The following is a 12,730-nucleotide window of genomic DNA, read 5'->3' as shown; positions in this document are numbered from 1 at the left end:
ATGCGTGATAAAAGCATGCGTTGTAACGTCATACATCCATATGTGACACCACTAAGTTTGTTAGCAATAGGGCGAACTGCAAAGCAAAACAATGTGCCACTAGGGGGTTATTGCAAACAAAATTCGATACTGAGTGTATACAAATTGGTGTTTAAGGCATTCCCTATGCTTTGACATTGCTTATGTCCTTGGTGCATAGAAAAGAGCAAACCACACCCCTCCCACCCCTCTGTATGTGGAGAAGACAGCACATCCTTTATGGCCCAGAGTACTTGCGGAAAGGAGAACATTTATTTTAGGCCTAAGTGCATGGAGGAGAGCAGGAAACCTTCCTTTCAGGCCTTAGTGAGTGTAAAAGAGCAATCAGTGTCCATCCGTTCCGACCCTCCGTGGGTGACCAGAGCACTCTACTTACAGTCCTCGGTGAATGGAAAACTGCAAACCACAGGCCTGATGAGCTGAGCAGCAGTGATTCGCAAATCAATGGCAAACTGATCTCACACATCAAAATCTGCAGAAAACCATGCACGAACCATCAAAAAATATGAAGTCGTAAAAAAGCACAGAGAACTGAAGAAGGAATGTGTTACACGTGACTGTCAACAAGGATAAACATATACTGATTTGCTAAATGTAGAATGACGAAACATTAGTAAATAGTGAACAGTATAAAACACAAGTTATTGGCAGTATGTCTGTCCATTAAGACCCTACACTTCACATTAGCCACTGCATGTTTGGCACTTGAAACTTCAAAGTCATCGAAAAATGCCCTGCGGTAGTTAGACTTCAGCCTGTGTCAATGTCATACTAATCAAACAGGAGGAAACTCTTCATGCTAAAAAGTAGGCCACTAAACCGACAGAAACCATTAGCTAGCGAAAGCGAATGTGTCCAGGACCCTTAGGGTCAAGGGAAAGTGTTGGATCAATGTCAAAATTAATCACTGATGGGACAGTTGTTTTGCATTCTATTAAAGACACAGAGAAGAAAATTAAGACTTCATTTCTTTGCTGAAATTCTCTGAGATAGACATAACAAATAAATGTTTCCAACGTGGATGCCAGTTGAACTGCTCCCAACAAGGCAGAGTTTGCAGTTGAGTCCTCAAGGCCTCATGACATCACTGCCCTCTACATAAATATACAGGAGCTGAACACGCTTTCTCTTCCTTGACTGCCAGAGGACAAACCTTAAACCCACACAAGAAATCCAAAGACAAAATCCTGGCGAGAAACATTTACCTCATCAGCCAAAACTCAGGATCATCAGATCGAGAACATCACTTCATATAGCAGTTAGGACCAACCAGCGGCGTAGGAAGGGGGGGCCCGGGCCGCACCAGGTGTCATCACTGAGGGGGTGACAAAATGGCAAAAATATGTTTTCAAAGTAAAAAAAATTGGGGGTCTCACAACACTTCTTTGAGGAAAAATAATATTATTTTAAACAAGTGGTGAGCAGCAAAGAAAAAAACAGAAATGCAAAGCTTTAAGTATCTTATTTTTCCTTCTTTTATTAATTTCAATGTGGGGGGTGGTGACAAGAAATTTTCCGCAGCGGGTACCACCTGACTACGCCATTGGGTCCAAAAGAAAATCCATCGGAAGCTGGAGCACAAAGAGCTATCAGAATGAAAAATAGAACATAAGCGGTAATCCACACAGAATCCAGCACAATCTGGAAAATATGGAGAGAATATTGAAGTTGATAATTATGTTTTGGTGCATCTGGTGACATAAAAAGTACCTCCCTGTGGAAAAAAGAAGTATCGAGACGCTTAACATGTGAGACCATAGGGAAAGAAATAAAATAGAACATGGTTAGCTTTGCCCAAAGTTGTTTTAAGGAAAGAGCTGCGTCAGGCCACTGTAGAAGGAAATCCAAAACTAGAGTAATACCCCAAAGTAATGAATACTTAGGCTTGTGTGGAAAAGATAAGATTAGGGATGTCCTCCCATTGAGAATACATCAAAATGACATCCTTTCGTTGTTTTACATGTGCTCCTTTATTCTTGGATAGATGGTCCATGTTCTAATGAGCCAACAGCAGACACGTGTTTCTCCCCCTGTGGCTGTTGAGCATCGGGCTTTTTCAAGGCTCCAAAAATAGGAATTCTGATTACGTCTTCTTCGTATCAGCCTGAATGTAACAAATCCTCGCTCTCCCGTCTAAACCAAGATATAAATGCGCTGATAGCGGGCGGGCAAGCCAACACTGATGTCCTTCAGAGAATTAAAAAGAACAGTAACAAATAAATAGTAAGTAAGCAAAGCCCAAATATATAAACAGCCTTATAAATGTTAACAATGTAACGTATGAGCACCCAGCTGTAGAGCGGCAAAGAAGAGGAAGTGTGCTCAGCAACCTCTGGACTATTCATGCAGAGGGTTGTGATGTCATAGTTTTCACTGTGATGTCATCGAGAATGGAGGCCTGGACTGCAGATGCTGCCTTGTTATCTGATATCCGTGTTGAAGAAATATATTTGTTATAGTTTATCTTTGCTGCTAAAGTAGTTCAGTAAAGAGCTAAAACGGTAATTAGGCCTCTGGTCGTGTAATAGAATCTGATCACTGCAGGGCGGGAAAGAAGGTTAACATCCCTTATGTTGCCTAGCAACTGGGTAGGGATTGCATCACTCATGGTTGAGGATAAGAAGCCGGGCAAAAGCCAGAGCAAAATGTTTTTGGTCGATCACTTCTGGATAGGACTAGGAGCTGCTGCAGGTCAAATTCACTTACCTTCACTTTCCCCCTCATCTAGCACCTTTCCATTGGCAGGGGAGTAAGTCGCTTGGAGAAACTACTTGTATAGTAAATTGATACTTGTATAGCGCACTACGCACCCACAAGGGTCTCAAGGCGCTTGTACGAATACCGCTGTGCAACCCATCCTGGCTTTCCCTGTGAGGCGTCCACTCCTGGGCACCCCCAAGGTGGAGGCCAGGCATCCTTAGCGTTGTGGGGGCCGTTGCGGAGATTAAGCAAGCTATGGCCCAGAGTTGCAGAGTGGGACTCCATGATTGGAATAGGCACCGAGGCGAGAATTATCAGGTCCGTGGAATTTTTAGCCCAAGACCCGCCGAGGCAGGGTATTGAACCCTGGTTCCGGACTAGACCTCTGCATCAAGGTCTGCCGCTCTAAACATTGAGCCACACTTGTATCTACAACTTCTCCTGCCCCCCCCGCCCCCATTACACTCAAGCCCACATAACATAAAGGTATAACCTAGGTATCAGTAGAAACATAACACACAGTATAGTATGTTTTCGTAGTGTTACAGTACTAGGGGCCCTAACTGTAGAATTAATAGAGTTATAACTACACAAATTTAATTAACAGAATCACACAGTTCACTTTACATCTTTTCACCTTTTATTTGTGTGTCCACGCCTTCTTTCGTTCTTTACCTGGATGCAGCTGATCATTCATGGTGCTTCGTTGTAAGGGCGTACTTTGACCCAAAATGTCCCTCTCTAAAACAGGAGGTGGCGTATGTATGGGGTATCAAATGAATGTACTCCTATAAGTTAGAAGAAGGGAAGAAGTAACCCTACTTAAAACAACCAGGAGTCCCCAACTGGGGCTAACCCAGGAAACAAACAGTACAGACTGAGTCTGCAAAGTATCAGACAGACTGGAAGAACCTGGGCTGTTCAGGTGAACCTAGAACAAGGGGCAACTGTAGCATTCCTCTATGTCATTGTCACGTTCCCAATGTTGTGTCCTACATAGACCCCTTTTCGGGTTACGCATAGGTCAGTTATTATGCCACTCACATTTTTCTTCTGCCCATCATAGTATGGAGAAATAGATCAGCCCACTTCAGCCATTGGCTGCCTTCACTGAGAGTGATGCAACTGTGCCCTTTCCCGAGGAGCACATTCACACATAAGGATGTTCCATTACGTTCCAGGGACTAATGCGACAATGTGTGTTATTTTTTTCTAAGATAGATGAGGGTGGAGTAGCTTTCCAAACAAGAAAGTGTTGCAAATATTATGACAAAACAAGCACTGACAAAGCCAAAAGATTAGGGTGACCAGATTTTGAGAAGTAAAAACCGGATCAGGCCAGACAGGAAAGCAGGATTAAGGGGTCGATTAGGATCGCGGACGGACTTGCGTCCGTCTGCGACCCCAGAGCAGGAGGGAACCTCCGCATGGCATGCGGAGTTCCCTCCTGTGCAATTAGGATGTGACCGCCACCCTGGCGGTCACATCCTCTATTTTTAACATTGCGGCGGGTGCAGCTTCAAGCTGCACCCGCGGCAATGTTAAAAATGCACGCATTGCATTTGCATGCAGAAAGAGGCAGGCACCGTGCGGTGCCTGCCGCTTTCTGCATGCAAATGCAGGGGGGTACCATAGGTACCCCCCATGTGCACCCCCACACCCCCTTCACCTAGGGGGCCCGCAACGGGCCCCCGCAGTGAAGTTCCGTATACTTTTCCACGGTGGAAAACCCGCCGCAGAAAAGCATAATTTACTGGGCATCCTAATATGGTGGACGGTGTCTGCAAGACACCGTCACCATATTAGAGCTTTTCCGCCTCAGTTGTAATCCGAGCGCGGCGGAAAAGCTGCGGACAGAAACCAGGACCCACCAGCCATCCTAATCTGGCGGTGGGTCTTTGGTCAGTCCGCTGCAGTTTTTCCGCATCCTCGGGGCCGGCGGTGGCTTCCGCCGGCCCCGAGGATGCGGAAAAACCGCAATCATAATGACCCCCTTAGTCCATATCTGGCCGGTCCCTTTTTTGCTGAATGTTGTAAAAAAATATATATATGTCCATAATTAATTTTACTGCTAGCCCCTGGCTAACCTTGACCAGTCTTCTGCTGCCGACTCGAGCTTGCCACCGAAGCTGCAGGCCCGGCCTCCGATCCCATGACAGACGTGGCATTTGTTTTGGCATGAGTCACCTAATCCCAAATCATGTTTTTATCCCTGATGAAGACTCTTTCCGAGATGAAATGCGTCGGCTATGGTCCTTTGAATTTTAATGAATATTGAATAAAGAATCAATTGGAACAGAAAGAAAATACTTGGATTCCGGGAATCTTCTTTATGTGCTTATGATTGTAAATTTTTTTGATTATACTGTATTGCGTGCTGACCCAATTGCTGTGATGTTCATATAGGATTTATTTCCTTGTTAAGGAGTATAGAGGGAAGGGCTCCTTGGTTCTGTGCACTGTCACCTACTGCTCAGATAGTACATTGTCAGGTGCGGATTGTTATAGCCTCTACCCTCGGTATTTGTTTGAATATATATATATATATATATATATATATATATATATATATATATATATATATTTTTTTTTTTTTTAAAGAGCGTCTAATATATTATACATTTTTGTATTTTTAGAAATGCAACTGTGCACTTTAGATTGATTTACCAGCTCCATTTGCACAATTTCAAACCACACCGGACAGTAAATTGTCTATGTCTATGGTCATGTGACCTAGCAGGAGTGATGTATCAGGGGGGGGGTGTACTTGGTTCACGGCATAAAAACTTTTAAGAAATGTAACTACTCCGCATGTGATCAAGGGCTCACGAGCCCGAAACGCGTCATTGCTGTTGTTGTTTACCTGTGCCAGTAAATTATCTTTGTGGCCAGGTCCTGTGGTCCGTCTCCTGTTTTGCTTCGCCGGTCCGAGTGATTGGAGGTGGCTTTTGGGAGTGTTTTCTTGTATATTACCTACTGGCGGTCGCCAGTAGGTATATATAGTTAGGACCTAGTTACCATAGGAAATCCCCAACATTCTATTGGGAATAACTTTGGCGCCGATTGAGGGATCTGCCTGTCATTTCCCTTAAATTTCCCTCTCTGCGCTCCGCTCCTTCCCTGAAAGTTTTGGGGGTATTCGTCAAGCGCTGGCCGAGAAAAAAGGGGGATCCCAAAACGTGTTTTCCCCATGTTAATTTCCATAGGGACATTCTGACAAGGCTACAGCTCAAACGGCTGAACGGAATTACACCATATTTGGCAAAATGGTAGAGACTGGAATGCAGCAGTGCCTTTTGTATGTTTGGTGTAAATCCCTCCAGTAGTTCTTGAGGAAATTGAATTTGAAATTTTTCAAATGCCATTTTCTATGGGACCTTTAGAGACGGCTACAGCCGAAAGGCTGAACGGAATTACACCAAACTTGGCAAAATGGTAGGGACAGGTATGCAGTAGTGCCTTTTCTATATTTGGTGAAAATCCCTCCAGTAGTTGTTGAGAATTTGAATTTGAGCAAATTATATATCTATATGCGCTCAACATTCTATTGGGAATAACTGTGGCGCCGATTGAGGAATCTGTGTGTAATTTTCCAGAATTTTGGCCAGCTCTGCTCAGCTCCTTCCCTGAAAGTTTCGGGGGGATTCGTCAAGCGGGGGCCGAAAGGGGGGTCCCAAAACGTGTTTTCCCCATGTTAATTTCCATAGGGACCTTTAGACACAGCTACAGCCCGAACGGCTGAATGGAATTACACCAAACTTGGCAAAATGGTAGGGCCTGGTATGCAGATGTGCCTTTGCTATGTTTGGTGAAAATCCCTCCAGTAGTTCTTGAGAAAATTGAATTTGAAATTTTTCAAATGCCATTTTCTATGGATCTTTAGACACGGCTACAGCCTGAACGGAATTACACCAAACTTGGCAAAATGGTAGGGACAGGTATGCAGTAGTGCCTTTTCTGTATTTGGTGAAAATCCCTCCAGTAGTTGTTGAGAAAATTGAATTTGAGCAAATTATATATCTATATGCGCTCACCGTACGCGCACCGTATGCGTACGGTACGTGTACAGTACGTGTGCGTACCCTTACGTACGCGAGCGAGTTTCTGATTGGCTGGCAGTCGACTGTCAACATTCCAAACTGTCCAAACCAGGAAGTGTTGGCCACCATCTTGTTTTTCATGAGAACTGAGGCTCAAGAGAGCCCAAAACAAGAGTGGAAAACACGAAAAGGGGGCAGGGTAGAGACCCCCGAACCCTCTAAAAAATGGCCGCCAGAAAATAGTTTTGGAAACTACGACACTGACGAAGGATGTAATCCGAAACGCGTTTGTCTGAAATAAACTTCTGCTGAGCCAAAGAAACCTCATGAGTGCTATTCTTTTCCTCATTAAGAAGGGAAACTCGAGCCAGATATTTATCGCGGAACGCCACTGCGTACCTGCACCCGACCACACAGTGCCCCGCTGATGGCGAACGGAGGAGCAGGATATATATATATATATATATATATATATATATATATATATATATATATATATATGACCTCTAATTCTTCAGCAAGGAAAAATGTGCCACTTCAACCAATTTGTAGCGAAAGTCAGTTAATTGTGGATAATCCAAACAATGCTTTTCAACCACCATGGGTCTTGATCACGTGACTTGTGATTGCACATCCTGAGTTAAAAAGAAAACAGACTCCTTATGGTGTATTCTCAACTAGATTGTTCACAAAGGTAAATTTATGTTTCAACTTCATTTACCCCATTGTTACCTTTATCTTTACATAACACTAAAAGTTCTTACTATGTTGTAACATTTTTGTCACCTGTGTGAACGTCCACCATTTACTTCAATAATCATAGCTATCCTCATCAATGAAAATAAGGTTAACCTACACATTGTAGCTCAATTTGATATTTGTATGTTATCAAAATTAATGAATATGTGTTCCAAGGCTCAAGTAGCCTGTTCAAGCTGGACCGTAATTCTATAGTGTATAGTGCGCTCTCAGTAAATATGTCTCTTACATTTTGTTCACAGTCTACTGAAATTCCTTATCTCAATATCTGCAAATTCATGCTTTTATTGCTTACTCTCCAAATGGTTTATACATCAAGGCTAAAGTAGCCATACTCAATTATATATTTAAATTATAATTTAATTTATAATCATCTCGTTATATTGCTAATGTGACTGTATTGTATATTCTGTCTGAGAGGGAATCTGTAGGAAAAACACAATCGCATTAACATATTCATAATTTCCCCATTGTGATCATAACCTTATAAAACACTATTTTAAGAAAACAATATACAATAAAACCATTAAAAATGTATTGTGTGCACAAGTCAAATCATAATGAAAGTGAATAAGACTCTCCAAACCATATGTCCTAACGATTCTGAACCTATAAATGTACATGTAATTCCTCGTCAATTTTCATCTCCTCCGAGAATATAGATCCAGCTTCAAGAATCATTTTAAATCCCATCCTGCTCAATTACAATATTCCATCTCCCCTCTTGGAGGTTTCGGACCATATTAAGGCCAAAGAAACTGGCCTTCTTCCAGTCACTACCATGCTGTGCATCAAAGTGTTTAGCAGTACTGTAACTTGCATCGTTGTTGGTGAAATTTTAAAAAGTTATATATATATATATATATATAGATAGATAGATATCTTACATTAGTTATGCCAGGTCCTCCACCCTGCTGCCCTCCTCCCCACTCAGTCTCTTCGGTGCTGGGAGCATGCAGTGGACCACCTTGTGTGCTGCCTGACAGAAACTGATAAATTACTTTAATTATTTCAGTCTTCAGAGGCCCCTGTAAAAGGAGAGCAACCCTTTCAATTCTGCTTTGCAGAATGACTAGACCTTTGTCCCAAAAACAGGGATATGTATTTAAACCTAAGAAATGTTTTAGGACATGGGAACAGTCCTATGAAAACCGAGACAATTGTTTACCCACCAAAAGGCTGGCAGGGGACACCACAATCACTGGCTTTGCCAATGCTTTTTTTTTTACCTTTGCTTCATTCCTAAGGCGCACTCTCCTCTTATAAGCACCATAAAGTGCACCCTCCTCACGCCCCAGCTTTACTAGTTCCCACTCATACCAGGGTCGGACTGGGAAGGCGGGGATTCTAGTATTGGCCGATGGGCTGGTGCATAAGTGTGTCATGTGGGCCAGTTTTTAAAGGGCCTCTGCTTCATTCCTGCCCTTCTATGCCTTCGCTCTTCAAGCTATGGTGTGCGGGCGAAGGTGTTAAGTGTGACAATCTGTCTTAATTGTGGCCAGGTGTTGCTCTATATGTTGGGTCATTCTTACCTGGGCCCCCCAGTGGGGCCGCAAAGCAGTGTCTTGCCCCTGACCCCTTCCCTGTTAGGCAATGGTGGGTGGGGGCAGGTGGGAGCATGCAGGGAAGTCACTGGGGGAGCAGGATTCTTGAATATGGGCCATCTACATCTCCGGCCCCACTGTAGCGGCAGTAGCTGTGTCCTTTTTCTTGACCCCTCCCCTGCAAGGCCATCACCCTGAGCCTATGGAGGGCTGGGGAGGGAGTGAACTAAGAGAAGCCTTCCTGGGGTGTGAGCGTGTGTACTTGCATAGGCCTCGCTTTGAGGTAACCTTTATTAGACTAAAGAGGATCTAGTGTTGTGGCCAAAGCTGCCCACATTGGCAGTCGTAGACCAGGTTCCAGTCCCAGCATCAGCTCAACATCATGTGATTCTGGGCAAATCACTTAATCTCCCAACGTCTAAAGTAAAAATAAATGTGATCTTGTGTACTGCAAAGCGCTCTAATGCCCTAGCACCAAGTTCACCTTATGTAAAACTATAAAAAAGCAGTTTGAAAATAAAAAGGCAATTTATGTCATAAGATTCTGCAAGGTCCACAACATGATAATTAGACAGAACTCTTTACATAAAAATATCCATATTCATTTTTAACATGAACATGGCTTTTCTATCTTTTTTAAGTTTAACAATTAGTCACAGTTGAGTAAAGCAGCTTTAGAACATATTTTAAAGTGCTTTCAACTTACGTTGACTGTTTACATATTGATCAGAGGGAAACAATAGAGACTTTCGCATTTTTCTTCATTTTTGCACCATCCAGGACATTAAAATACAGGTCTGTCTGTAAAAAAAGCAGCCAGATGGCAACCCTAGCAAGATCAGGTATTGTGGCCATTTGGCCATTTTATTTCAACTCGCCCACCTGGCCAAAATGCAGAGCTTCTAGTTTTCACCAATCTTACAAATTCTATGGGCTTTAAAATGCTACCAAACATTTCACTAAAACGAGTCCAATGCTTTTTATTTGTATCTATTTATAAAGTTTTATATTGGGCGGACAAGTCCCCGAAGGAAATCAGAGTGCTTTACAAGAGGTTGGAAGGAAGGTAATAAACCCAAAATCGACATCAAGTAAGAATACACACCATGAATAATCGCATGATTCACAGACAAATGACACAAAGGAGAGTAATACAATAAACAGGAATATAGCGGGCTACGAGGGGGGCCACACAAAGAGGTAAAGAAGAGCAGCATCCCATGATGGAACAATGGTTGTAGGATCAATGATTTTGAGCCAGTGAACCTAGCCGAGATTAAGGTAGGAATTTGTCCATTAGGAATCTTTTCGCTTCCAGTTTGAAAGCAGTCATTGAGGAGATTCTGCGTACTTCTGGTGGAAGAGAGTTCCATATCTTTTGTTAAGGATGAGTGGTTTCAGGAGGAAAGTGTTAGCGCTTCTTTAGGCTCTCCCACCACAGGATAATTCAAGCTTTTGCGCTAGGTACCTGGGAGTTTTGAAATGCAGGGCTTTGTGCGCCAGAATTGTAATCTTTAACTGAATTCGAGCTTCGTAGGGTAACCATTTGAGAGATTTTAGGACTGGGGATATGTGCTCATTTCGATTGGTACCTGTGACCAGTCTGGCAGCAGCATTCAGTGATGCCCTTAGGCAGGGCCGGTCGTAGGATTTTCGGGGCCCTGGGTAAAAGGGAATGTGCGATGCCCCTGAAATTTACATAAGTGACACCTTCTGATCTCAGGGAAGCTGCTTTGCGCAGCCTCCAACTGGGCTGCGGCTCCTCCTCTCAGCCACCCAAGCACCTCTTGTACAGCCCATTTCCAACTGAATGTGTGAGAATTGCTTGGGAGCTGAGTTACACCTGTGTGGGCTAAAGTGCTGACAATGGGCGTGCTACGGAGTCTCTGAATGTGCAGCCCTAGAGGTGTCCCCTTCCCCTAGGCCTTCCTACACCATCACTTAGAGACCACAGAAGGGGGGACGTCTCCCATCAGCCAAATTGTAAAGAAACGCATTTCCTTCACTTTGATCGGCAGTGGTACACGAGAACAGGAGGGGTGTTACCATCTTGGTAGGCAGAGTGCAAGGCCCTGGGCAGCTGCCCATACTACCCATGCCTAGCGCCGGCCCTGCCCTTAGGGGAGCCAGGGGGTATTTGGGAAGGCCACAGAGCGTAGCGCTGACAGCCTAGGCAAGACCAGTGCTTGGACCACCTGCTTGAAATCCTTTTGTGGCACTAATGGTTTGATGTTTCTCAGGGTCCTCATCGAGTGGTTAGCTCCCTTACACACATTGCTGATAATGTGACTAATCAACTTATGTTTTCTGAAAGGGCACGACCCTCAAATATGGACACGTTTTTTGTGACTGCCCGGGCCTAATTACAATCCCAATCCGACCCTGACTCAAACCCCAAGTATCCACCTGGCACCCGTCCTTTTGCCCCCACACTATACCCATCCCCTTGACTCCCCATGCACCCCTTCCCGAAAACCTCCCCAGGTCCTTAGCTGCCCTTTTCCACCCCCACCTCTCCCTCCTTTGCAGCAGTGCAATGCAGCAGCCTCAGCGCGCACGCTCGCTGGGTGGCTATTTATAGTACATGACGTCACCTTGAAATAGAACGCAGGGGCCGCCCTCTCCCCACGTTGCCCCCGCCTTTCTTACACACACACAGCGCATGCGCCAGATAGGCAGCAGCAGGAGCAGCAGCACTGGTGCGAGCTGCGGCAGCGTACGGCTAAGGCATAAGGATAGATGTATTAGCTAGGCACGAGCGGCCACCAAACAGAGGGACATCCACGAACAGCGCGTGCCACAGGCAGCCGCTGACATAGACAGCGAGCCGAGCCGCAGTGGAAGCGCGGGAACAGGGCGCGAGCCGCAGCCAGAGAGGCAGGGTCTAGGGCGTGAGAGGGCGTGTGCCGCAGTCGCAAGCTTCCGCCAAGGGGGAGCGCGCGGGCCACCTCGAGGGCAGGTACAAGTGCAGCGCTAGGCGGCAGTTGGACGGAGCGCGCGAGCCAGACAGACAAGGGCGGGTGTCGCGCGGACAAACCCAGCCAGCAAGCCGGGCGGGGCGCGCGCCTGCGAGTTACGCAGAGTAACTAACGGTCAAGGCTTGGGGCCGCTCCTGCCAAGGGCGCGCCCATCCCTGTCGGTGACTGGAAAGGCGCTTCTCAGACTCCCCGAGACCACCCGCCACGCACCATGGGCGACAGAGAGCAGCTCCTGCAGCGAGCCCGGCTGGCCGAGCAGGCAGAGAGATACGATGACATGGCGGCGGCCATGAAAGCGGTAAGTCCTGGGGCAACCGTGAGTGATGAGTGGAATACAGATCTGAGCTGTGTGGGTCGCTGTGTGGATGTTGGGAGGTGTCAGTTGGTAGACAGCTGTGGAATGTCCAGTTACCAGGGTGACAGGGGCGGCTGGGGGGCACGATGGGAAAAGAGTGCGCGGGGGTGGGAGCTGTAGCGGTAGAATGAAAGTTATAGGGTGTGGGTTGAAGAGACCGCGAGGTTAACCGGAGCGTGGGACCTGAGAGGGAAGTGACAACTGGGAGAGGGCGTGCCGGGGCCAGTAAGGGGCGTGTGGGCAACCAGGTTGTTGGAGGTCACGTCCGGGGAGAGTGGGGGTCAGGAGGGTGTGAGCTGTCAGGGGAGGTGGGGC

General features: G+C 45.7%; 1 protein-coding gene across 1 annotated transcript in view; it reads left to right on the top strand.

The window, feature by feature from the left end:
* Positions 1–11,729: 11,729 nt before the first annotated feature.
* The window catches only part of YWHAH (tyrosine 3-monooxygenase/tryptophan 5-monooxygenase activation protein eta), a 35,461-nt gene continuing 34,460 nt past the window's right edge, over positions 11,730–12,730 (top strand). Inside the window, exon 1 of the mRNA XM_086942806.1 lies at positions 11,730–12,358. Coding sequence (XP_086798932.1) covers positions 12,272–12,358 — 87 coding nt within the window. The 5' untranslated portion in view covers positions 11,730–12,271. The remainder of the gene's footprint in view (positions 12,359–12,730) is intronic.

The sequence above is a fragment of the Lissotriton vulgaris genome, chromosome 11, assembly GCF_964263255.1.
Source record: "Lissotriton vulgaris chromosome 11, aLisVul1.2, whole genome shotgun sequence".
Lineage (NCBI taxonomy): Eukaryota > Metazoa > Chordata > Amphibia > Caudata > Salamandridae > Lissotriton > Lissotriton vulgaris.
Note: the sequence above shows the minus strand (reverse complement) of the source record. Positions and strands in the feature narration are given on the sequence as shown.